A 27,336-nucleotide genomic window follows, 5' to 3' on the forward strand; every position below is an offset into this window, starting at 1 on the left:
TCAGGTAAATACATGAAAACATAATGACTTTTTTTCTATTTTATCATATTTAATAGTTATTTACAGAAACCTCCTAAGCTGCCACACAAAGTCTCTTTACTGATTCCACTTTGACTTTCTTTATCCTTTGCAGCAGATACAGTGCAGAGGTGAACACTGGGGTAGAAACCAAAGGTGTAAGGACAGAAGGAGGAAGGAGTCTGCATTCTATTCACTCCAAAAGTTTATAGACTAAGTATTGAATTTTAGGAATAGTGACCATGTACAGAAACCTTCCTCTATGTTAAATGGGCTAATCCTTCTAGCACATTTCTGAGAAACTGTCAAGACAATGTCATTTCTACAACAACATTGATAGAATACTCCAAAATGAAGTATGAGTGGAGGGTTTGTCAGAGTAGAGTCTAACTCATTGACCTTTTCTTAAAATCACATCAATTTCTTCCTCTTCTTCCTAAATCAGAAATCTGTGCACAACTTGTTACAGGATAATTAAATCTCTTTGTGCCATTTCTATGTACAGTAGCTTTAACAACTGGTGTTTCTGTGTGGCAGACATAAGGATTCTGATTACAGGTGTCATGACTTAATGATTACAATTCTATAGTGGGCTCACAATATAGGACGTAAAACTAAATCTCTGCAAAACAACTCTGAGCACAGATGGTATATTATAATTCCAAGCTCACAGTCTAACTGTACAATGCATCATTCATACACCCTGCCAACACTCAAGTGTTCCCCAGCATTTTCAGTCCTTGTGTGTTTGCTTAGTTTCTATGCTTTTCCAGTCAAGTGTGTTATTATATTATTCATGACATCTCTGAAAAATGCACCACACTGTGGAAATATTGCAGAGAAGATGAAAGAACGGGTGAATGATGGCTGAATGTGTCAACCTACACAATGTTTCTTTTTATTATATATTAACTCTTTTAACAGTTTGAGCTATTTCAACATCACTGAGAATCTGGCATGGCATTAAGTCCAAAGGTCACAAAATAAACAGATACAACACAGTAGAAAAATAAGGTTGAGACCATGTTAGCTATTTACTTATACATCCAAGGTCACAATAACAGGGTCAGTGAACTGGTATGTTGGGCATTAAACACCTAACAAAGTACAGTAACACCCCTTGAAGAGGCTCGCACAGTCTCTGTAGAAATTTTGGCTTCAAGGGGAGACTACATTTAGAGAGGAGGCTTTGTGCCAGGGAGCTCGGTTGGCAGCGACAAAAGTGAACTTTTGCCCAGTCAAAGTGCTCATTACTAAAAGACTGTACGGAAAGGAAAGGGACTACTTAACTCCTTGTTTGCACATCATTGCAACCTATAGGCAATGGCAGTAGTATAAAGGAAAAAAGGCAGCTAAACTTCACAGGCAGTGGAATTCAGGGCTTTGAGATTTAGGGTCAATTCACAAGAACAATAATGAATTTTGATGAAAATCCACTTCCTGAATGAAATGAAATGAAAGCAAATTGACAAAAATAAATATAAATAATAAAAAATAAAAATAAATCTAAATAATCCCACCCACTGTAGTCCCAGAGGTCACCATCATCATTGCACTTATGCCCAGAACCTTCAGAGTAATTAAAGGGATTGATAGGGAAAAAAGCTGGATAAAGTGTTCATGTTTTTTGCTAGATTTGCATCGTCCACTTCAGGTAGGGTGCTCAGAGCTCTTTTCTGGACTCAGAGAGTTTAACACAACACCACCACCACCACCACCACCACCACCACCACCACCACCACAACCACAGAGATCTAACATCAGGTGTGCTCTTTTATAAAACTGGAATAAACAAAGGTAAGAAGAGATCATCCAGCTCTAGCCTTTAGATATTTTTACATACACCATTACGGTAGCTCCTTTCACTTTGTCAACGCTACCCAGAGACACTGAGGTTTCCAAAGAGGCTTGCTCTGATTGGTCGGAGCTGGAGGGCGGAGGAATTCTACTGGCTGGGTCCAATTTCAATCTATACAAGCATGTGGATCTCGTTGTACTCATCTCGTCCATCTTCATCAAAGTTGGGGGAATCCTCGTCGCAATCCAGCTGTGAAAAGAAATGTTAGATTATCATAAGTCATTTTCATTCAAGGCTCAAAGTGAGGCAGTTTGGGATGTTTTCAGAACGTGTAAAAAGGTGGGTCTTGGTCTTTTGAGTTACAAACTACTTGCTGTTTCGTGGCAAAACACAAAAAATTGATACTTCGCCATGGCAACACCCTTCAACAAATCCTCAAGCTTTTAACAATTTTTCATCTCAAAGGTCTTTAGATGGCTTAGACAAGTTTAAAAGTCCATTGGGATAAATCTCTAGGAGTCTGTTGAAGTGTGACCCCTGTAAATAGCGGGAAAAAATGCTTAAAATTGTGCAGTAAATTCAAAATGGTTGACCACATGTTGGATTTAGGTCATTGCTCCGAGAGACGTTTTTTTTTTTCAAGTCTGGACATGATACATGTGCACACCGAACTTTGTTTGTGTACATGGAATTTAAAGGTGAGGGCACTTTGAAAACGGTTAGGGGGCACTACTGAGCCAACAAACAAGCTTGAGACCTTATGTGTGTGCCAAGTTTCATGAGTTTTCGACCATTCGTAGTCCCTTAAAAACGCGCTTAAGTTCTAAAACCAAAAAGGGTAATAATTAAAGCTGCAAGCAGTGATAAATGTGCCCTTGCACCTTTGCTCATGTCTGGAGCTTTGTGCACGTTTTGGTCTTCCAGCTGGATTTTATGATCATAGATATATGATTTTAGCATAAATTCTGTTAAATCTGCTGATTATGAGAGGAAGTGTTCAGCATTTCGGGAAATTTGTTCATTTGCTTTCTTGCAAAGAGCTACATGAAGACTGATACTAGATACATATCTATATACTAAACATGAAGCTGCAGCCAGCGTGAGCATCAAGACTGAAAACGGGGAATCAGCATTGCTTAGAGGTTTAGTGTGTAGGATTTAGTGGTATCTAGCGGTGAAGCTGCAGATTGCAACCAATTGGAATGTCTCAAGTGTGCCTAGCATGTAGGAGAACTATAGTGGCTGACGCGAAAATGCAAATGGCCCTATCTAGAGCCAGTGTTTGGTTTGTCCGTTCTGGGCCTAGAAGATGGATGACATGACAACAAGTGAAGCCAAAACATCTCGATCACCCCCTGGTGGCTGGCTGCAGTACAGGTCATAAACCCCATCCTCTCCCTGTTAGCAGATGACACATGTACCAAACTAAAAGATCAAAGTACACATCAAATACATGATTCCTAACGATGCTTTCTGACATTTGAGATAGTTCTTATCGCGTCAATGTATTATAAGTGTTCAGTCTTCGAAAATGCTTGGTTTAAATTAGTCATTTGATGTTGTGTAAAGGGTTTGACATCATGATTGAAAGCTATGTGTGCCAGTTGGTGTGCCCACGATAGCTGGTGCTGCTTGTGATTGGACGAACGGGTGTTTGGGCAGGAACTGGACACTGTGGAGATCGCTACTGCCCAGACTCTGGCTCCAAATAATGTCACCAGTGCAAGATGGCGGCCGCTGTATCTGGGATATTTGGCTTCATTTTTGCACAGTGGGGGTTAGTGGAGATGCATTGTTCATCTTTATATACAGTCTTTGGTTCTGGGCTTCAGTAGAGCAACATGACGGACTCCATGGAAAAGGATCCACTCAGTATAAAGATATAAAAAGCTCATTCTAAGGTGATGAAAACACAATTATTCTTAGATAGATTAATCTAAACAAATGAAAGCTTTTAATATTATATTCAATTTCTGACAATATATCCCCCTTAATCCTACACACTAGACCCTTACGCTCACTAATAAACATGTTGTATCACATTTGTTTAAACCATCTACAAAAATCAAAGCGTAAAAAACAACAATTACCGTTATTTGGGGGTTATGTGCCTGACCATTTTCAATCAGCTTCATATTAAGCACACTGACATGTGAATGGTATCAATCTTCTCATCCTTCTCTTGGCAAGAAAGCCCAATTATTTCTCCAAATGTCAGACTATTGCTTTGATAGAGCAAGCTCCGGGTCTTCATGCTTACAGATGTTTTGTGTGTCAGTGTGAACACGAAGCGGATCAGAAGTGGTCTGGACCAAAAGAAAAAGAAGATGTAAAAGAACCTCAGATTCAGAAACATCAACATGTTTGGTAGCGAAGAAGAAAGCAAATAATAAAAAAAATAGATATACAGAGTAGGATCTGGTTCATACTTTAAGAGTGAGGGTTAGATGGGTTAGGGGTCTGACATCGTGGAGGATCAATTTTGCTAAATTTCAAGTTTTAACTTAATTTAGTTTGATTCTACAGTGCCTTGGGTTCATGAGACCTTTGGATGAACACACCACCAATGGTGGTCAAGTTAAGAACAAAGCTGTTTATACTAGCTCCTGAAAAAGTTGACATGTTGGAAATGGAAGGTTTTAATCTGACAGTGTTGACATGTATGGCTTTAGGGGATCTAACCAAGAAAACATGAAGCCCGGCCTCAGGATGGATTGTGAATCTTTTTCTGGTTAGAACCCAGAGCAAAAAGAAATATTTGCATATCAACTGAAAATATTTGGATGAGAAAGCTGTCGATGATCACAGAGGAGAAAATCATCCGTAGTTCATCTGTAGGATTTCTTTAAGGGATGTTTGTGTAAGAAGCATATAAAAACACACCAACATCCATCTAGTATTAAATTTGCTGTAAAATAAGTATCCTGAGGCTATGTGGGTTCAAATTAATGTGGCAGGGATTCAAAAATTCCTGGAGTGTCTCTGCTACCCAACCTACCGCCTGGAGCTCACGTTCCTCGAAAATCCTGGAGAGGATGAGACGGCGCAGCGGCACCGTCATGATGAGGACGAAGGGGAACGCCAGGGAGGCCACAGTAGACTTCACTACCCACAGAGCCACGATGCACAACAGCTGGATGATGGTGAACATGTTCATACGCCATGTCTTCACCTGAAGCAACACACATAGTGGTTAATAGGTAGAAAACCAAAGGATCACAAACCCCAGTACAGACACACACAGACACTCACACACACACACACACACAGACACTCACACACACATGATGCTCAAAGACACATATAAAGACACACTAAACATACTGAATCCCAAACTGTTCCCTGCATAGAGAAACTCTGATATGTTTTTGGCTCCATCTAGTGGAAAGTCTTACATCTAATGATGTCAGAGACTGACTTTTCTATAAACTGCTGCTGTCCTTGCTTCATGTACAACAAAGTTTAATTGCTTAATCAAATTTAATGTTAAAACACACGTTATCAGATGATGATGATGCATGTTTACTGTGTGAAATGTCTGCACTAACAGGGCGTATGCACACAAGAGCAGCAAAGAATGCATGTATGCACTAAGATGAGTGTTCATGTGAGAGGGATCCCTCTTTTCCCTTCCTTCTTGGTATTGATTCTAATCATGCAAGTATCAAAACACAAAACAGGATCTAGTGATATCAGTACTTAACTTGATCCATTCACCTTGGTTTGTGATCAGTCTGCTGCAGTATAAACTCAAAAAGACACTTGGGCCCTGATTCTTTATTTTCATGTTCACTCCCCTCATTAAGAACAATTGTCTCATACTTTTGTGGGATTACTATTGTAATGTCAACTTGTTGGTTTCCTACTTGCCAATCCTCTTAATCTTCCCAGGAGAGTTCTAGTTGTCATGGCCCTCTCCCAGTTTCTTCCAGGGGTCACAGTTCTCTCATATTTCTTCCAATTCATGACAAAATTTTACACCTTTTTTCTTTTCGTTATCACAACCAGTTTCTGGCACTGTACAGTGTGTAGAATCCCTAAACTCTAGGGCTGGGACTTCCATCCCATTGGTGGTGATCCACTCATTCTCTGACCCTCTTGGGCTTGAGAGAGTCAGCTAGAGTTGGGCCCACATAAGCTGAGAGCACCGTGACCATGTTACGTGTGCGTGGCTGGATGCTCTGGCAGGTGTTTGAGGGATGCCTCGAGTGTTGTGAGGGACCTAACTTGCCCTCTTCCGCTGTGTCGAAGTACCTAGTCTTTTACAGACTGTGAGTCTCCCATTCCGTCTTGCTCAGGTATCCAATGTGGGCCAGGGAGGACAGCAAGCTGTTGGTCCCTTAAACATTCCCAGCCTACAACCTGGCCTCCCTCTCTCCTCCTGGTACTTGGCCGGAGTACCAGGGTGATGAACCAAAAACGAAACCAAATTTGAGGTATTTAACATAGAAATGCTGTTGCAATACCTGTTATTTTTACTTTAAAATGCACCAGAAAGCAGGCACAAAGCCTTTGAAACACATATTTCTAGGGGGAAGAACCTTTACCCTCAGCTTTGGCTCATATTTTTGATGTCTTAAGGTAAGTAATGGCAAGTAATGTTGGAAGTGTTAGTTTAGTTGTGACTACAGCTGCCATTTTAGTTAGTGCTAGGTTTGTTTATTATTGAATGAAAATTCATTTTTTGTGTTAGCCTTGGCCTCCCTGAAAAGGAAGCATTGTATATTATTGTGAGGTTCCCATATGAACATCAAAACACATAAAGAAGAAGGGGTTTGCTGTTCGGTGGCCTTAGAGAGACCCCTTCCTAATGCCCACTGGATGTTAGTGACGGGGGAAATGATCTGCCGTCCATGTTCTGTGGAAAAAAAAGTATCTCTTTTACTATATCTGAAGTTAATATGAGGCTTTAGCAAACTGAGTTAGACAAACCCAGTTGGTATCTTCCAAAGTTAACGTGTTTTTTATTATCAAAGTCCCTCTTTGTGTTACTATCCCTCCACTGCAGCTCAGCAAGGAAACATTGGCTGGGGAAACACATAGAGGGCATTTCATAATAACAAGATTTATCACATTATGATCAAATAAACCTTGGAATTCATTTTTCCAGAGAACGACAACTGCAGATATGGTCCCCATCACTTCCATTGGAAGTCTGGGAGAAAGCGATCTTTTAATGGCCAATATGAGCAGGAGAGATGATTTCAGCTAGTTTTATGCTCATATGGGCACCTAATTGTTTTAAGACTGACTGGAATGTGCAATTGGGTTATCAAAGAAATTGCTGATTTTCAACCAGCTTTGCATCATTACAGGTAGGTAGTATGTTTAAACTTCTTTCCATCTTGGCAGCACCAGATCGCCCCGCTCATCTCCTAGCTCAAGAAATGTGTCATCCAACGGTAATTTGTGGGCTCTTGGGCTGTTGCCTGAACTACAGATTGCACTTCGGCATTTTTATATGCCCGCCATTATAGACATAAAGAGTATAGAAGCGGATCGAGAGATATTCCTCTCTCGCTCTCTCAAATTCAGACCAAACACCAATCAAACTCTAAAACTAAGCAGTGCTGATAAAGATTATGTTTCTGCTTTGTCTATTTGTCACCTAAAATGTCTTCAGTAAAATATTTAGTGCACTGTTTGGGTTTCACTTCTTATTTAAGTTTCATTGTCTATAGTCATTGCTCAGAGACTGGAAAAACAGTACGCAGCATCACACACATGTAAGTTAAAGAGCCAGTCTGTTGTGTTAGCCGGCTAAAAGTCTCATTGGGGCCAACCCCTGCTGGGTGACTGAATCACTAGCTTTACACCGCTTTTAATTTTTCGTGAGAATCTTGCCACAGATAACCAGTTTGTAATACTGTAAATGCAAGGGCTTTCATTTGTGGGCCATAGGTTCAGACGTCATGATGTCACCTCATTCCGCGATAGATAGTGACTCAACAGACATTCATTTAAATGTAAATCTTCCAGATTATTACTTTAACATCTGACGCCAGTCATGCAGAGGGCACATTAATTGTGTTCTTCCATTACTGATGATCAGATGGAGAAGCTAAATCCAGCAGTGTGATGAATGCAGCCAGAAACCAAACTGTGTTTATCCTCAACCATTGAGGTAACTCTCTGTTTGGGGTCAAAACACCAGCAACATTTTCCTTTTTCCATGCATCATGGAAATAGATGAAATCCCTACTTTGCTCTCTGTTGGTAAAGAAATGACAGATTTACTGGATGTGGAGGAGTCCAAGACTGGCATAGCTGTAAAAACCTGGATGCTGTTCATGTATCTTGCATACAGGGATCTGAATAATCATGTCTCTCTATCAAACCAAGCTGAAACCCAAGACTGCTGAAAAAAGGCTGCCTGGACTCTGCTGCAGTTACCACTCTGCTGGGTTTGGCTTCTCCATCTTACCACTAATAACAGAAGACAAGGGCATGTCAACATTCTTATTGTGTGTGTTACCTTGGTGACGTAGATGTGGTCAGGGTGATGCTTAGCGGGCGTGACCATAAGTGTGATGCGTTCATACAGTTGGATGCCCGTCAGAGAGGTGACCCCCATGTACAGGAAGATGCCGAAGAGCACAGCCAGGGGGATGAGGCGGAGCACGTCCGTCATCACTATGGACATACCTGATGGGTAGAAAAGGGTTAAAGGTGACGTGCTTTTGAGACACTGCACACATCACATGCACACAGCAATTTGCAACTGTGGAGAGAATTATCCATTCAACAAGGGAGCAGCCCTCATGACAAACATACTGTCAATGCCGTTTATTCGAAACATATTCACTGGTTAAAACACTCTTTGGGCTAATCCAAAAAGTCTTATGCCTAATCCAAACAGCATTTCAATCAAACAAAAGCTCAACAATCACGATGAGTCATTATGGTTGTATACCCAAACGGGATCAAACTATACTTAAGACTACTTTGGGAACCCTACCTTAATTGAAACAAGATATTCTGCTGGCAAAATACTACTAGTCTGTGGATGAAAACAATGTTGCAATGTCAAGACACTGCATTTTGAGTTTAATAATTTTGATTTGGAAAAACGACTGTTTCGGTTCGTCTTGAGCACAAAATGGTTGTAAACAAAATGTAAAATCATTGTAAGCTGCTGCAGCGGCTGGTTCATACTTCATGAATGTCTAGGCATGCAGGAGCTGCAGAAGTTGCCCTCTGTATCTTTGAGCTCATGTTTTCTTTCAAGACAAATAATTGCCTGGAAATTCCAGCACTATAATAATGCAGTAGAAACATACAACCCCACAGCCAGATAATAAAACAGAATAATTGCTCTGGTAGTGGCCATTAGTTCAGTGTCCACTTTTCCTCCAGCTGATTCCAGATGCAATGTTGTGTGTCGATGTGATTTGTTTGTTGTGACTTTCAATGAGTGAACAATTTTGTGGAATTAAAGGATTTTCTTGGTTCACTGTATGTTTATAATTGAATTTACAATAAAATAATTTTTAATATGGTACTCAAGAGGAGCATTCCACCAACCACTGCATTGACCAACTGTAGGCCCCATCCCCCCTGATTACTGTTGCTCTGCCTGTGAAGCCTTGTGTGTTAGCACGGCACATACAAAGTTTACAGTGATAATAGTGGCATTTACTACTCAAGACTCTCAGTAATTGTTGAAACAATGGGTCTCTGGTTACACAGAGGCAGTAAACACAAGCAGACCTCTCCTTTCTAGCCAGCCTGGCTCTAGACTCACAAGTCAGTCTTTAGAAGGCGGAGATCTCTGATTGTCTGGTTGCGAGACTAGCCTGGCTCTACCTAGCAGAAGCTAATGCTAACGTTAAAACTGAGTGCGCTGACTGAAAACTGTAACTGACTTTTTTAATGTGTCTTGCTAATTTGTTGTGAAACATGAACACTGTAAAAGAGTCCTGAGTATGTACATGATGGCTGCATACATGATATCGTGCTAAAAGATTGAGCCTAAAGCTACACCGATGAGCCAAAACATTAAAACCAGACAGGTGAAGTGAATAACACTGATCACCCTGCCTGCTTGTCACATGTGTATGCCATTTGACATATGTCACCCACCCAAACACTGTTGCAGACCTAGTGCACCCCCTTGTGGCAACTGCACTCCTTGATGGCAGTGCCCCCAGCTGGAGCCCTGCGCTGGAGCCCGAGGCCTGAGGGGCCCGACAGCCCAAGGGCCGGGCTTCAGGCCAATTACCACATCATTACCTCGGACACGGGCCGGGCTCAGGCTTTTTTTTAACCTGCCAATTAGAGAGGTATATGTTTGTGTTTAACCAATTTAAACGGCAACCCTCTCCCTCTCCGCTGCACGTCACTCATCATATTTTACTGATCCCATTCGTGCGTCCAGCCCACAGACATGGACAATATTAAGAAAAAGATTGAAGATGGTGAACTCAAGACGGTGAACAACACCAAGGGAAAAGCTCAGTATTGGACAAAGTTTAAACTTGTTACAACCCTTCAAGATGAGCCAACCGGGTTTGTTCAGTGCAGTCACTTCAAAAAAACAAAATAATCAATTAAACAACACCAAAAATGCTTCAAACACTTTTCTAAATAATCTTAATATTGAAAGGAAAAACGAAATATACCCACTTATGCCATTAAAAGTGCTTAGATAAGGTCGGAGGTCTCCAACCTTATCTGGGTATATTTCGTTTCCTTTCAATATTAAGATTATTTAGAAAAGTGTTTGAAGCATTTTTGGCATTGTTTAAATGATTATTTTGTTTTTTGAAATGACTGTGTGTGATGCAACTGCAACAGTGCGCAGCAGCGCACAGCAACAGTTGACAATTCTCATTAAATTGGGGAATACAGTCATTAAGTTAAATAAATTCATATTTAACTTTACCCTTTCAATCAAAATGTAATGAATATAGCTTAATACCATGCTAGAAACCCCAATTAAACTATTTTAATGTCTGCAACATTAACAGCCTACATGTTGTTATGAGAGGTTTTTAAAAAAAAAAAAAAAGTTGGGCTTTTTTTCGGGTTCGGGCATGAGAATTCTGAAAACCTGTCGGGCCGGGCCGGGGCTCCACCCCCACGGGCCCAGGCCCAGATAATAGGCCCATGAAGGGCACTACTCCCCACCCCCACCCCCAGCAGGAAAATGTGCCATGCTTCACTGTAAAAACTGCTCAATAATGGCACGAGGAACGTAGGAAAGAGCTCAAGGCGTCAACCTGGCTTCCAAATTCCCCAGATCCCAATCTGACAGAGCATCTGTGGGATATGTTGGTATTCCACCTTGCAACCTACAGGACCTAAAGAATCCGCTGCCAAAGCCGTGGTGCCAGACACCAAAGGACACCCCCCAGAGGACCTGTGTCCATGCCTCGAAAGATCAGAGCCAAGTCTGATCCACAGTGGGGACTCTGATTGGTTGATTAATGCTTTTCTTAGTAAACATGGTTTTGGTTTTATTAGGGTTGAAAAAAGACAGCACACTCTGAACTCTTGAGATACTGAGTAGTACTTTTCAGCACATACAGAAATCCAAAGCTAGAAAGCTCGCTCTGCTTTCATTGGACAATTACTGTTTGGGGGTGGGGTATATCATATGATCTGTTTACATCCCACACTCCCATCCCTCCCTTTGGTCTTACCTACAAGAATAGCTACAAGAAGCCCAGTCAGCCTCTGTTCCTTCACCTCCTGGATCATGGGCTTTTCGCCGGGCGCAGTGGCTTTGCTCATGACGGTGAGGGCGTTGACATGAGTGACGGAGCGCACAGTGGCAGCGGTGAGCCACGGCAGGCCGAAAAGAGGACAGATGGCACCCAGAATGACGATGAGCAGAAGATCCAGGTGGAAGCCGGAGCCTTTAACCAGGCGACGCTCCTTCTTACTGACTATCAATCTGATAGATTGGAGGGAAAGTTTAAAAAGATTTGAAAAATGGAATTTAATTAAATTAGTAAAAAGTAAACCTTACTATCACACTCAGATACTGCACCCAACACATCGCCACTGCAAATAATCATACTGTACGTACGAAGTGATCTGAGTTTCCATGAAGATGAGGATGAAGACAAGAATGGCAGGTACAATAGACGCTCCCATCATCCAGGTGGGAAAGGGATGCTTGTCACCAAAGGGGCTGATGAACCACCCTCTCTTGTCAGGGGAGGTGACTGAGAATCCAGATGGTACATTGAGTTTCTAGAAGACAGTAAAAAATGATTTTAAAGTACTGACGGAAGGCCATGATATGTTGAAACTGCGATACAAATGTACTTGCTATGACTATAGTATTAGACATGACAGTTACCTGCGTGTAAGTGTCAGTAATGGAGTAATCCACCAACACTGAAACTAAAATTGAGATGGGGATGCCAAAGTCACCAATGATTCTTCTGGCCTGGGAACATTGAGAAACCAGACATGAATCAAGTAAAGCCAAGATTCAGCATAGTTTGCTTTGTAAAAGTTCATATAAAGCTCACTTTACCACAAGCCAAAGATTAACCAGAGAGAAGTCAAAGCAAGCATCTTCAGATTCAATTTAAAGAGTTTTTTTCAGAGTTCCTCAATTATTTTCAACAGCTCTGAGACACCAAACATGAACAGAACTCCTCCTTAACATAGAGTACATACATTTTTGTATAATAGTTGGATCCATAGGGGCTACTGCTGGCAGACAGAATGGTGCCTCTGCTTCTAAGGTGTACATGTATAATTTATTTATTAGAAACACTGAAGTATCTGTATTTATGTTATGTTGGTATGTTAACAGCAAAACCCAACATTTACTCTTAACTGTTACCAAGCTGACAAAGATTCCTCTGTCAGGATTTCTTGTAGCTGTGCTGGACACATCTTTTGATTGACTAAATTTGTACAATTAGAGTTCAATAAAATGCACAAATACACATTTCATCTGTGTTGACTTTGAAATGAAATGTAGGCAAAGGAACCCTGTGGGGTTTTTGACCACTCGTAGCACTATGGAGCAGTATTTTAAAAACGTCTGCCCCTTTTTGTTTGTTTCTTGTGCGTGTTAAGGACAAACTTGCACTTGGCATGGACCGTAAATATAATGGACTTGACTACTGTGACGTCTTCCATTGTTTTGTGGACTCCCATTTGGAAACCTCGAGTTTGGTATCTTGATTTTTTTGGAGCCAGAACTGACCATATTTAGACAATTTCGAGCAAGAGGTAGATCTGACTGAGAGGCAGAGGACACTATCGGCAGACAGCCTGTCACTCAAAGCAGCCACGCCCTTGTGTAACTTTAGGCCTTAATACAATGTAAACTGGTGAATTATATAAATATTCAATATGTCTTGAATGTTGAAATTAGTTATACAGACCAAAACTATTTTTTTGTAACCAGGCTGTAATCATGTTTATTTCTGCTGTAAAGTTGGCATTTTAACATGGGGGCAGAGGGGATTGACTCGCTTTTGCAGCTCGCAGCCTCAAGTGGCCATTAGAGAAACTGCATTTTTTTTGGCACTTTTGCATTGGCCCAATTTTTAGCTCTGGAAACTGCCACTTGGTTCCTGCTGACAGTTTTGACTTATTCCACTGATCAACAGAGGGTGGAAGTAATGTGCCAAGAAACGGCAATGGCGGAAAAGAGGTTTGAAATTTGTTTTGCCAATGTTTTATGAGAAAGACCTTAACCTTGAGAATGCACACAATGAATTTTGGTCAGAGATGCACATTGTCAACATAACTTTGTGTGTTTACAAAGCGCTCCAAGAGACAGTAAAGCAGGGTACCTTGCCACCTAAAAATCGACTGTTTCGGAATTTCCTGAGGAAGAAAGCAACAAAGAAAGTGCCCATCATGAGGACCAGAGACAGGAGAGCAGTGTTGGGCTGGTTGAAGACGGGACTATCAACTTCGTGAAGCCCAGTAGCTGGAGGGGTGTCACTTGGGTACATTGCCATCAGCGGATGTTCCCTAAACACCTGGAAACAAGAAGTTTAGCCTCTGTTGATTGTTGGCAGTGGCTTTTTGCAGTCATGACAACAAAAGGATAAAATCAGATTCTTGCATGCTACAACTTCACCAAAAAGTACTGTGCTATTACACATAATAAATGAGCAATTGAGAAAATATTTTAGTTTCTTGGGGACAAGACACAAAAAAGTGTCTTTTGCTGTCCAAATTCTTGGTGAGCTCAGTGTGCTGTGCAATGTCTGGTTACCTTGAAGAGCTTAGAGAAAGTCTCGTAGATGAAGATGAGGGAGATGAGGAAAGCAAAAATCTCCTGGGTAAAGGGTGAGATGTAGCGAACGAGGAAGCTGCCCTCTGCTGCCACAATCACCAGGACAATGAAGATGAGCCAGAAGCCAATCCAAACACGACCAGTCAGGTACTCAAAGTTGTGGGCCTGACAGAACTGAGAGAAAAGACACAGACGTGTTTAGGGAAAACAAAATGGGAATTACATAAGACAAAAACTGGAGTATGTGATCTACTGTGTGGTGGTTATTGTGTAAACTCAGTACCTTGTAGTAGGCTTCTTCAAACACCAGTAACGGTCCTGAGAAGCCGATGATGAGGAGGGGCTGACCAGCAAGCAGTGAGAATATAACTCCAAGAGTTGCAGTTGACACAATAAGCTCAGTCACTCCCATCATGCCCTCTGTTTTTTCTCCTGTATGTGAAAGCAGATAGAAACACACCTTCAGACCACAGGTTAAAAATGGCATGGAATCCAAATGTCTTGTAGTTTCAGTTTACCCAGCAGGCCTCCAAAGGTAATAGTGGGCGACAGTGCAGCAAAGTAGATGAAGATGACGGCGGCAATGCACTGCATGTCCACAGCATCTTTTAAGTCGCTGACATACTGTGGGTAGCGGCGGCGTATGTCGTGGATCAGGCCTCCGAAAGGGATCCCTGAGCGCTTTAATGGGTCCACCTCCTGGTCTTCCTCCTCCTCCTCTTCTGGACTCACCTCTAGGGAGTTTGTTACAGGCTCCATTACATGAAGAAACTACTTATGATCATCATCACCATAAAACAAAACAATAAACAGCTATATAAGTTGACAAAGGGCAAAATCTGTACTGCAAATGTAAACGCCACCAAAATCTAAGAGGCACCTCACTATCATGGGGCAGGGGTGGAGCCAGACCTTGTAAACATTCGGGTCCTATTTACAGAAGTTATATGCACTATTTTTCAAGCAATTTGAGATAACAGAATGCCAAAAAAATTGTAGATCATATGGGAGACACATGGTTGCCAAGGACAAAAAAAATCATCCTGTAAAGCCTCCATCCTATTTTGTATCCAAATGTTGTCCAACTGTCTTAATCATCTTAAAAACCCTAACACAAACAATGTTGAGGATGACAAATTTGCACTCCTTCACTTTTCTGGTGTTATTATTTTTGAGTTGCATTAGAAAGGTAGGGTATAAATTAGGCTTAAACAGCATTACTAACCTTTGAAGCTATTTTTATTACACTATGCTGGAGCAGAGCTCACATAATGATTGTTTAGCTGATAAATCTGCTACATTTAAATCCATACCATAATAATCTGGGCTGCTGTAACTGCAAATCAAGGATCCCCAGCAATGCCAAGCAAACGTGGTTTTCAATACTCTGATTAGAATATAAGGCCAATGGAAAACATTTGCGTAATTATATTAGATTGTTTTAGGGAAGAGCACAGTGGGAGAAACAGCACAGGCATTCAATATTATCTGACTGACACAAAGTGGAAGGTATCTTAAAGACCTGAATATATTCAAGGCTTTTAAGCAAACATTTGGGGCTGGAGCTCTGAAAGCCATCCCCTCGCTCTGCCCCGACACAAGGAAAACACTGCCGATTACTCTATATCTTGTTATTGTGAACAATACTTTGAAAAGATCAAAATCAACCAAGTATCGTATATGTATCTAAAGCCTGAAACATACTGTTGTATTGGGTGACATGTGCAATGTGCAATGCGTGGTCATCTGCAGCTGAAATTAGTCCTCAACAAATGCACTGTTTATTTCTATTTGAGGGACATTTTCTTAAAAACTACAGTGCCCAGCTGTTTTAGGAAATTACTGAGCACATTTATAAGTTATATTTGTGAATATTTCGGGGCTTGTGGATTAAGTGACATTACTGGATTACTTAGAGGTGGACTAATGAATTGCTTGGTTAGTTCTTTTCATGACATTTGTTGATAAGAAGAAAAATGCAGAATAATGCCATCCTAAATGCCAAGTCCACTGTGTGTGGGATTTGTGTGGGATTTGAAATTGCCTAACTTTGGCACCCCCGAGTGGTTGTATTAAAAAAGATTCTTAAGAAACACAAAAAATGGGAATTATGTATCTATATTCTATAATATATCTCAAAAATATTACATATTTATGTCATTATTTATATCATATTTATATGGTAAAAATACAAACTGGCCCTTTAAAGAGGTGGATGGCAGCTTTAGAGCATTAATCATATTATAAAAAGTTTTAAGAGTTAAGTTATTCCTGTTTTTTAGGGGGATGTCAAACATACTTTTTAAAGAAGGCTGTTCATTAAATTCAAGATCTTTTAACTGATTGAGATTTTGGGAACACTACCAATCGAACAAATAGATCATGTGAGTTCTGCTAACTGAGGTGATGGGATGCATTATCTCATTTGTAAAACTAGTTAAAGATTAATCTCTATAAAAAAAAGATTCTGCCTATGTATGCAGAATCTGTAGGTAATGGGACAAAATTTTGGTATCGTAAGTTTACTGGTTTCCTTTTGTAGTCTTAGTAGTATTGACCAATCCCATCTGAACAGCATATAAACAGTTTGTGGGGGGAGACAGAATGGCTGACACGCAGTCTCAGAGTCCATCGACCATTATCTGATGGACAGTTAGCTTTACATTAGCGGTGTATGGAAGACGAAGTCTTCGCTTTGATATCCACTGGCTACACTGCATCAGCTCGAAATACTGGCCTTCACCCTCAGAAGCCTATTGTTGTCAGGGCAGTAGCTGATGTGTTTTAGATTATCTCCAATCTTTGCTCTGCTGATTTGAAGCTGTGAAACATTTACATCTACGTATGCTTTTAACAATGCAAATGCTGGGAATGGTCTGCACACAATTTAAAAGATGTCTAAACTTTGCCATCTATCTGTCCTTGCTTTGCAGAACTAAAATTAGTTTGCAGAATCAGAAATGCCTCCTCTATACCGTAGTCATTGAGGATTTGGCTTGGATCAGACGCTCTTAAGGGACTTGACAGAGTACCTTTGTTGTTCAGCTCCATTCCAGATGAGGATTGGTGCCTCTTGAGTTCTCTCTCCTTCCTCTTGCGCAGCATCTGCTTCTGGAAGTCGGCCACTGTCTTCAGGAGGTCTTTGCCCTCCACATCTGAGGGTGGAATGACAATGCTGCAGTCCAAGAATTCATTGATACCATTCAGGAGGTCCTGTCTGTCGTCAGCAAAATAGGCCACCTCGTGGAAGTTCTGCAACAAAATACAATAGAAATGTCATCACCAGGATGAATTTCATGCAACACAAAGATATCCAATGAGCTGCTCCAGAAATTATTCAGAGGGGAATAATTAGCAGCTTTTTTTCCATGTTTTCCCCATTCTTCTCTCGACTTTCTAATTCTAGGATCGTTATCTGGACTATCCTCTTTGCAGAAGTTTTTGGTTTAGTATAAAGTGGCAGGAAACCACCACTGAATAACAGCATCTACAGACATCTCACTTACTGAAAACCATATGAATTTAAAATATAATCAATGTATTGAGTGTATAAATGACTTAGTTCATCTGTTTTCTTTCTTTCTTTTGCCTCAATCCTAATGTGGCTTTTCATCTTTTAAGTTTTCTATCTACCTTGTCAGACATGAGAGTGGAAAAGGAGCGTCCAATCTCATGATAGTCAACGTTGGACTGACTGGGACCAAGCAGGACGAAAAGAAAGCGAACAGGGACAGGGACCTCCAGTACGGACTCCAGAAGGACTGCCTCGTTCAACCTGACAAAGGCCATGGCTGGCTGCTCCAGAAACTCAACACAGCCTGATGGGAAACAACAATAAACCACAACAACATTAGTCATTTGAGATTTTTCACATCTCGACATGGGGGAATGTGTGACATCTTTGGTAACAGAATCTGTGATTATGCCTCGGCTATTAGTGCAACCATCACCTGTTTATTCTCAAATATGTGGCCCGCCACGAGAAACCCAGCAACAAGTCGGCCCGGCACAAGTCGGAAAAAAAAGTAAAAATCGATTTTTTTTTTTAAATGAGTGATTTTCGTTTTTTTGCAGAATGTGTAAGTTGAAATCATGAAGAAGCCACTCCATGTTTCAAATAACAGTATTGGTGGCCTTAAAACCATAAACTTTGTATTTGAATTTGGGTTGTTTTAGAGGAAATGCTCTGATCCTAGTTGGGGGTGCGGCGATAACAACAGTAAATTTGCATACTGGCTTTCTTTGGCTATTCACGTGCTTTTGTTGTTTTTTCGGCCAATCAGCTGAACCACATGGCTACTTATGCAGCCAGCCGCTCCTGCATAAGGAACTGCTACGAGGATTTAAACACTTTGTCAGTATTTCTGGACCTTTTATAACATCTCTGCTCTCCATCATTCTGCTGAGAACCACGGTAACGATACGTGTTTGTGCGTTTCGGTGAACGTTAACTCGATTGTTGACGATTAGCAAGCTAGCATAACGACACAGCCACACCAAGCTACTTTAGCGTTTCGCTAACTTTTAGCAATATACTAGTTTTTTCTCCATTCTACAACCGGATCGACCACAATGATACTGCCCGCCTGTGAGAGAGAAAGACCCTGTGAACACTTCGGCCACCCCAGAACCCATTTTTACACCTTCTGTGCTGTTTTCTGGACACCGGACTGACTGCAGCTGTGGACAGCGGACACCCATTCATCTCAACGGGCCCAGTGCTTGGGCCCGCACCGGTAAGTCCCACTTTCTACGGGATCCAAACCACCCTGACCCAAGACCTACGTTTAAAATTCTAACTGTTTAATGTGTGTACTTTGACTGGATGGCCGATCGTGTATTTTTGAGTTTTAGGGCATTTACTGTGGATTAAACGTACGTACACACACACAGAGGAACACAAAACACACGTTTATATACAGAATAGTACACCCCCAATGATCAACTTTATTCAGGGGCTTTTTGTAACAAACGCATTTCCATTTCAATAAAGTACATTCTGATTCTGATTAGTCCACTAAAGTGCTTAAGGAAAATAACACTACATCAACATTAACTACATTGTTCAAACTACTACAATAGTTTCTGCCCTGCAGGCTAACAGATACCAGATATCACTGAGAGCTAGACCAGTAGGGGGTAGGGCTTATCTACATGAGATGCAAATGAGCAGCATTGTGTTACCTGGCACTTCAAAATCGTTCAGGCTGGATTTCTCAGTAGTTTGAGGAGTGCCTGCGTTCAAATGGCCACAACTTCTTCAAATATTTTCAGATTTCCATGTGTTAGACATCGTTGGAAAGCTTAGAAACTACACTTTCAGAATCTGTAAATAACTCAAAATGCCTCTCGGGAGACTTGTTCCTTGGTTTTTCCATGGCTGGTCACATATCTCAACAGAAGTGGATCTGCAAAATGAATGTCCTCACTGACTTCTTTTGTAGTGCTAATTTGCTGTAAAGGAATACTTCACCCAGAAAAGGACTGTTTTTTTTTGTAACAAATACAACATGTTATATTGTAATCCTGAAGAAAACTGTTTTTCTCGCATGCCTCCACAGTGAGCGGAGAATCCAAAAAAGGCGAACATTCTTTATGAATTGAAGTTACCGGGGACCATGTTTAACAAGACCAAAAATATATTGTAACATCTGTTTACAAATTCACACAACTCTTGCAGTAGAATCCAAGTCCAATTTATCCAGTCATATGCTCAATACTTCCCAAAACAGATGCATCTTCGCTGAATACAAAACACTTCTGCCTATAAGTAGCAACCCCTTAGCATGCCCATACATGCGCATGAGCTCCGCTTAAGCAGAGTTAAAATGCACGCACATTCCCAGGCAAGCTCCTCGGCCATGCATGAGACTGTACTGACATCATTTCAGTTGCAATATTTAGCACATTCTATGTGTTTGGGAGGCACTGAGCATACGACTGGATAAATGAGACTTGGATTATACTGCATGAGTTGAATGGATGTTTGATAAAGTTTTGCTGTTGTTAAAACGTGGCCCCTGACTACTTTAATTGATGAGGAATGTTCACCTTTTTTGGATTTTCTTCACAAATTTAAGGTAACACCCGGTGAGTAACTGATGTAGAAATGGTTATTTTGTGAGTGACGTATTCCCTTAAGGTTAAATCAAGACATGCTGCAGTTTTACAGTAAAAGCTTTGCTTTGGTCCTCAGGGGGTTAAGCAAAGCAGCATAACACTAAAAACTGTGGTAGAACACAGAGGAAAACACACAGAAGTACGTATTCATCTCTTGGCAGATTCTTTAAACAGAAGAAAAGAAAAGAGACAATTCCTCTAACTAATCTACTTTGTAAAAAGTCACGCAGCTTACCAACTAAAACAATGACAGCTTCAGCATCTTTGGGAATCTTGGCGAGAAGTTTCATCGATCTGGCTGCAGCTGGATGGCTCTCAGGAGGCAGAGGGTGGAGAGATTTCTTGGAAAAAGAAAAGAACCAAGATTATCCGACCAACTTGATGTGACACCAGAATACGGGACCAATAATGTGAACTTATTGTGTTAATAGCAATGTATGCATGAATAATAATATTCTAATGGCCCTGCGAAATTCATTTTAAATCGCACAACAGGATGACTAGTTCTTTATGTCTGAACAAAATGTTTTTAATAGGCTGTTTTAAATTTGCCAACATTTAAAGCCACGGGGAGCATTAAGTTTTCACAGTTAATGCATCAAGAAGCTTTAACTAGAAGCACCTGTAAGCTGACTAAGAACATAATTCAACACATGTGGCACAGGCAGGCTCGCTTTCTCCGACTTCAAGAACTACCTACATGACTTCTGACCTCATAGAGGGGTGTTTCAAAGAACAATGTGAGAGCCACAGGCCTCACATCAGGAATTTAGTGTAATCACGCTTAAATCTATGCTTACTGCTGATTCTCAGAACTTAATGCAAACCATAAACTAGAACAAGACAGCTCAGCATGGCTTTTATCTCTGTCCATTTAGATAGCTGAGCTCAATTATCCTTGTGGATTCTTGTCAAAAGTAGTTAATCGCTTACTTTGGCTTCGGTAATTGTATTTACTGTGCTGTCTGCTTGCACTGTTTCAACTATGTTGCTATGTCTCAGATCTCTGTCATCTGCTGCTCAAATTGACACAAAGAGTAGAGGTGTGAGGTATAAGGATTGCTGTGGAGTGAAGGACAAACAAATGCCGAACAGAAAAGACCAAGGAAACTTACAAACAAGCTGACAAACACGTCTTGTTTTGGGTCGTATACCGGCCCTTTATTATCATGGTGTTCCTCCTGCTCTTCAGCCACCAGTGGTAGACTGGTGTCCTGGACATTGTTGTGATTGAAGCTACCATGAAGACTGCTGGATGAGTGGTGGCGGTGAAAACGATGTTTCAGATCACTTGGATGACTGATGTGGGGAAAAAAAAAACATACCTGAGTAAGATCTAAATGCTAATATCAGCATGCCAACATGCCGACAGTGAAAACATGAACACGTTAAGGTTTAGCAAGTAATTTTTACCAAAGTCTTCATCTTTGTTTTAGTGTGTTAGCATGCTAACAAATGCTATTTAGCACTTCACAAAGTACAGCTGAGGCTGATGGGAATGTCAGTATTATCAACCAAACCATGGAACCATGAATATCTGAACCAAGTCTTGGCCAATCCATCCAGGTGATGTAAAGTGAGTTCACTATATACTTGGAATCCTTGACATGCTTGTGGTGCTCGATGAAAAGATCAGCAAAGTCCCCAGGCTTTATCCACTGTGGATCGTAAATGCCGGTAGCAAATTTCATGCTAGTCCCATGGCCGTAACTAGCTATGAGGTACCCGAGGTAAATACCTCGGTTACTATTTCCTGGGATTTTTTATAAAAATATACATTTTACAAAAAAATATGAAAATCTAATTCATAGAAAGATCACAAATTATATTAACCGCTACAGCCGACAATCAGGAGTTGTGTTTCTATGCCACACCTGTGAGGTGTTATGAATTATCTCTGTAAGGGATAATGTATAGTTCGGAGGCTGTTATGGAGAAATAAACCCTGACAGGATGTATGGAACTCCGATGCGAAGCCGAGGGGTTCCATACATCCTGAAGGGGTATTTTCTATAGCCAGCTTTTTTAACTGTATACTTGAATTTGATTGACACAAAATAATCTTAGGATCCCCCTGGCCTTCCGAAAGGTAATACTGTTAGACAGCCTTTGTAAATAAGAATTTGTTCTCAAATGCTTACCTGGTTAAAATTGAGATGAAAAGAAAAAACAGTATTATTTGTCACATTTGCATTAACTGATCATAAGTCTGTCTGTCTGTCCTTTTTATGTACTTTCAGTGAGTTGAACCCTCTGGAGACAGGATCCAGCCAGCCCTCCAAAAGGTCAATAATAGCCTATATATCTATATCTGAGAGTGCCAAAAGTAAGAAAAAATAAAGAATCCAGTCAACAACATTATGTGATTGGAGTCATTTTTGTGTCCTAGTGTGGAAGTGTTGGAGTTTGCTGAGTTGTCATGGATTTCCTTCAATTGCTAGTGGGGATGCACGATAATATTGGCAAGTCATTGGAATCAGTCGATATTGGCTTTAAAATGAAATATCGGAATCGGCCAACATGCTGATAATCTGTTTATTATAAATTTCGGCCAATTTCAGCTTGAAATTGAACTATTAGAATTGGCCAAGATGGTTTTCCTTATTTTGCACAATAAATGAATATTACATACATTGAAAAGCATTATATTTCATGTCTCCATCTGCTGGTGGGCTATCACGATAAGAGCAGCATGCATAACATGATAATATTAATTCCATTACAGAAGAGACTTGATGATCACTAAAATTAGTTGGGGAAAAAAGTGGCTATATATCGGTATCAGTATTGGTTATGGGCCGAATAAAAAAGAAAGGGGAGTTCACTTAAGAGATCTGCAGAATTATTTGGATTTTAGAAGTGACAAGCCCAGCTGTGATTCTTATTTACCCAATCTACCTTCTCTTCATTCAACATGTTAAAGAGCTTTACCTCATGCAGTTGCAATGCAGCTGATCGATTTACAAACGTCATCTGCAAAATCCTTCCAAATCTAAATCACTTTTTGATGCAAACTAATTAGAAAACTCTTAAGAGAAAATCTGAGCTGACAAGTAATTTTTCAAAATGTGAAATTTGCATGAGAACATCGATGAAACAGCCAGAGACAAATCTGTGTAGCTTTATTATTTTCCCTTGTTATGCATTTGAGTGTAAGCGTTTCACTCACTCTTACAGAGAAGTATTTTGTGTGTCACACTGGCCAAGTTTTTTAACATTACATCACTACTCAATCCAATGGTGACATCACCTCACTAAGCCCACACGGTCCAATAAGACGGCGCCCAGATTGGACACGACAGCACCTCGAGACAAAAGAACGAGGTGTGACACTGAAGTGGATTGTGCTCGAACCGTTTCCAGAGGATCTTTAAAGTGGTTTGAGTAAGCGATGAGCTAAATTTTAGCAGCAGCTCAATGTGTGTCTTTCCAAGTCATAAATCTGATATCTCAGACTGGTGATGACTCTAATGACAGTGTTTTTTTCAGCCCTGTGGAAGCAGCCAGTGACATGCTGGGACTTTATGTGGAAAGGCTGTGAAAGATGGAATGAACGCATGATGGCCTGCTGTTAAGAATGTCCGCTGGCTGGCTTAGTTTCTATGCATCTGTTGAGTCGCTCTGTGTGTGCAAAATACATCCCGTGCACATTAGGTTTTAGCGAAACAGCAAATTTGGCCATCACAATGTAAGTAATACTGAATTATTTGCTATAATATACGAGCCTAATCCAAACTTTTGAAATGCCATCAGACCAATGCATTGTCAATGCAAAATAACTGTTAGTGATCACACCCAGACTGTACCATTCTGGCTCAACAGAGGGGGAGCCAGACAGAGAATTCTGGACCAGTGGCTTAGGAGAGCTGTATACAGAGACATAAGGATAATGTATGTTCTTTGGAAAAATAAAACTAGGGATGCATGATATTGGATTTTTTTGCCGATATCCAATATGCCAATATATAATAACTGGCTGATAACAGCTAATTTTATTGATCATCAAGTCTCATATTATGCATGCATACACTTATCGTGATGGCCCACCAGCAGATGGAGACATACAATGCTTTTCAATGTATGTAACATTCATTCATTGTGCAAAATAAGTAAAAGCATGTTGGCCAATTCTGATAGTTTATTTTAAAGCCAATAATGGCCGATACCGATGATGTACCAATATTATCGTGCATCCCTAAATAAAAAAAAGTGTAAAATTTATTCCTGACCCTGGCAACAGCAGTTGTCAAAACAATCTCACCATTTACCACCAGTCCATTTAGTAGCAGTTCTGGAGCTTTTACTCGTATCACACAACAGAAGTTGAGAACTCTTAAGCTGACACAGAAGTCTGGAAAGTGCCTTTAAACAATGGAAATCTGAACACCTACCAGGCTATGACAACTGGACACACCCCATTTCCTAAGGAAGCATGTGTGCTAGCAACCTTCATCATATCAAAAGCTCCAAAACAGCTTATAAATACTGATATAATAAGAAATAGATTAACCTATTGTCAAGAGGTGTGTATAGATTTATATATAGTGCAAGTGGGCTTCGACACTAACCTTTGGGCAAGTCAACTCAAAGACAAAAAGACTAGTAGTCCTCATGGTAGTGCCTCAGTGAGTGCTAAATGCTAATGTTTGCTAATGAGTTTGATTAGTTTTGATCAACTTTGGTCAAAGTGATCACTAAAATGACACAAAATATGAACTGGGGAACAAGCGAGCATGACAACAACATCTGTATTTTTGACAGGCACTGCTTATCTCTCTTCTGCTAATTCAATTTGACGGCCGATATTTAGTTCACTTGTTTTTGTGGTTATGTAACTGTGAAAAATCTTTAATGCACTATGTATTCCATTGGCCATATGTGTTTGTCAGTTTAGCTGGCATGTCAATGCAAGTGCCAATCAATAAGTGAGGACCATTTGAGAGAGATACCATGGAGATGACATGTCACATGTATTACATTGACACACTTGTGACTTTGACTTTGACACTTGTGGCACGCTTGCGGACAGGGTGTGCTAAATATCCCCTCTGGTATTTTTTAAGCACTTCTACAAAAGAAAAAGTTCAGCTGAGAGAATTTGTATCTTTGAGATTCACCAATAGTCCTGGTTGCTAATGCCTTTTTAAACTGAGATCCTGACAACAAGTTGTGGTGTCCTATAATAACTATTCCCTCTCTAAATCTACTCACATACACTTCTGCTGGTTTAACAACATCACACCCAATAATTTCCAACAACACCATCGAACTTGAAACCAGCAGCGTCTGACTGGGTGAGCCGGAAAAAAATGGCTCATGCAGAAACCACAAAGCACCAAAAACCTCAAAGGCTAAAATAACAACTGACCCTGCTGGCGAGAAACAGTAAACCTTTGGAATGAATACACCCAAATAGCTTGATGTTTACTCAGTCTCTTTTTTATCTTAAATCTTAGGCTTTTCGTCTGTCTCATCTCAAACCAAAAATTTAAGACACATAATGAACCTGGATTTATGGAACGTACCAAAACTGTTAGAAAGGCTGGCTCCAAGCTAGTTAATGTTTTTACAAAGCCTCTATCACTATATTTTTCATTCTTGGTGTGTAGTTCTGAGCATCAGATTGAATCGCTCACTCTTTTTTGTATGAAATAGAAGTAAGTCTGACTGAGAAAGCAAAGATGTTAACAAAAGCAGAGATCAAAGGGCCAGCATAGCTCACACGATAAAGAATCAAACTTTAAATCTGAACGTCTAGGCTTTAAGACCCAGTGCAGCTACAGCACACTGTTCACATTTGCAACTTAGTCAACCCCGGGGAAGTACACCAGATGATGAGCCAAGTGTTGTTAAATGTCACAATTTGGAAATTCCCTGTTCAGCTCCCTTGGGTTTGACTTTTTGCAACAACCTCCACTGCAGCACGATGATTAATGAGGAGGAGGAAGAGGGCAAGGATTTTATGCTTCATGCTGCCATACCTACAACCCACGATCCCAATGTAAACAAAGCTGCATCCACAATACCATATGCCGACGGGTATTTTAATACATGGATCATAAAACAATTAAAGTAATCAAACTTTGGTATTAAATAGAATGAAATCATGATCTGTTGCCATGGTAACCAACACCACAGACCAAAACTGCAAGTAGCACGAAGTACAGATTTTCAGAACAAACATGTAAAAACCTATGAAAGAAGAAAGTCCTCATCAATCAACCATGAGTCAAAAATACCATGTTCACATTAAAGTACACATGTTTACGGGATAAGCCTCTGATGACATCATAACATGTTCTAAAGTAAGTTCTATTTAGAACAATCAAAATACACAATTAGCAATTGTAGCAATACAGTCAGATACTGAGATGATCCGCCTCAGAAAAGTGTTTTTGTAGAGCATTATGATGTCAGGGTGAAGTTGACTTTTTGATGTTTTAGATATGAAATGTCTTTACTATCAGTATATCCTATTGGACATTTATGTGAAATTTTGTCATAATGAACTCTTGAGGAACGGGCAGAAATGTTTTGAGAGGTCACAGTGATTTTGACTTTTGACCACCAAATTCATATCACTTTATTGTTCAATCCAGGTGAATATTTGTACCAAATTTGAAGAAATTTACATAGGGTGTTCTTGAGATATCGCATTCAAGAGAATGAGGCAGACCAGGTCACAGTAATCTTGACCTTTAACCTATGAACACCAGAATGTATTCAGATCATCTTTGAGTCCAAGTGGACATTTGTGCCAATTTAAAGACATTCCCCCAAGGTGTTTTTGAGATATTTCGTTTACAAAAATGGAATGGACGGCAACCCCAAAATTAAATGTCTCTTGCCATGGCTGTTGCTGACGTGCAGGCGTAAAAAAAATGGTCATGTAACCTCTTAAAGTTCTCACCTTCATAACTGACTCTGGCTAACATCTGTTCATATACCATTTCTAACAGATATCATCCATTTTTTAAGATCTGGAGAGGGTGTACTTTTCCATTATCTGAGATCATCTAGGCAGCCAGGACAACACCTATTTTTATCACTGCAAAGTCATTTTGATATACTGGGCAATTCTGTTGGATCCCCTGGTAGGCATCATCTATGCAACACAGGTACCATTGAACCTAACCACTTCCCTATGTATTCTAGTACTTTCTCACAATCCGGGTAAACA

General features: G+C 40.4%; 1 protein-coding gene across 3 annotated transcripts in view; it reads right to left on the bottom strand.

Annotated features, from left to right (window-relative positions):
• Positions 1–1,520: 1,520 nt before the first annotated feature.
• Positions 1,521–27,336, bottom strand: part of slc4a3 (solute carrier family 4 member 3) — a 97,266-nt gene continuing 71,450 nt past the window's right edge. For all 3 annotated transcript variants that reach the window (XM_033617447.2, XM_033617448.2, XM_033617449.2), the window contains 14 exons: positions 21,272–21,455; positions 20,392–20,497; positions 17,670–17,854; positions 17,069–17,288; positions 14,555–14,770; positions 14,320–14,468; positions 14,016–14,210; positions 13,585–13,776; positions 12,126–12,215; positions 11,850–12,016; positions 11,461–11,714; positions 8,292–8,461; positions 4,815–4,988; positions 1,521–2,065 (listed from right to left, as the gene is read on the bottom strand). In XM_033617447.2, coding sequence (XP_033473338.2) covers positions 1,988–2,065; positions 4,815–4,988; positions 8,292–8,461; positions 11,461–11,714; positions 11,850–12,016; positions 12,126–12,215; positions 13,585–13,776; positions 14,016–14,210; positions 14,320–14,468; positions 14,555–14,770; positions 17,069–17,288; positions 17,670–17,854; positions 20,392–20,497; positions 21,272–21,455 — 2,380 coding nt within the window. In that variant the 3' untranslated portion in view covers positions 1,521–1,987. The remainder of the gene's footprint in view (positions 2,066–4,814; positions 4,989–8,291; positions 8,462–11,460; positions 11,715–11,849; positions 12,017–12,125; positions 12,216–13,584; positions 13,777–14,015; positions 14,211–14,319; positions 14,469–14,554; positions 14,771–17,068; positions 17,289–17,669; positions 17,855–20,391; positions 20,498–21,271; positions 21,456–27,336) is intronic.

This window comes from Epinephelus lanceolatus, chromosome 14 (genome assembly GCF_041903045.1).
Source record: "Epinephelus lanceolatus isolate andai-2023 chromosome 14, ASM4190304v1, whole genome shotgun sequence".
NCBI classification, from domain to species: Eukaryota; Metazoa; Chordata; class Actinopteri; order Perciformes; family Serranidae; genus Epinephelus; species Epinephelus lanceolatus.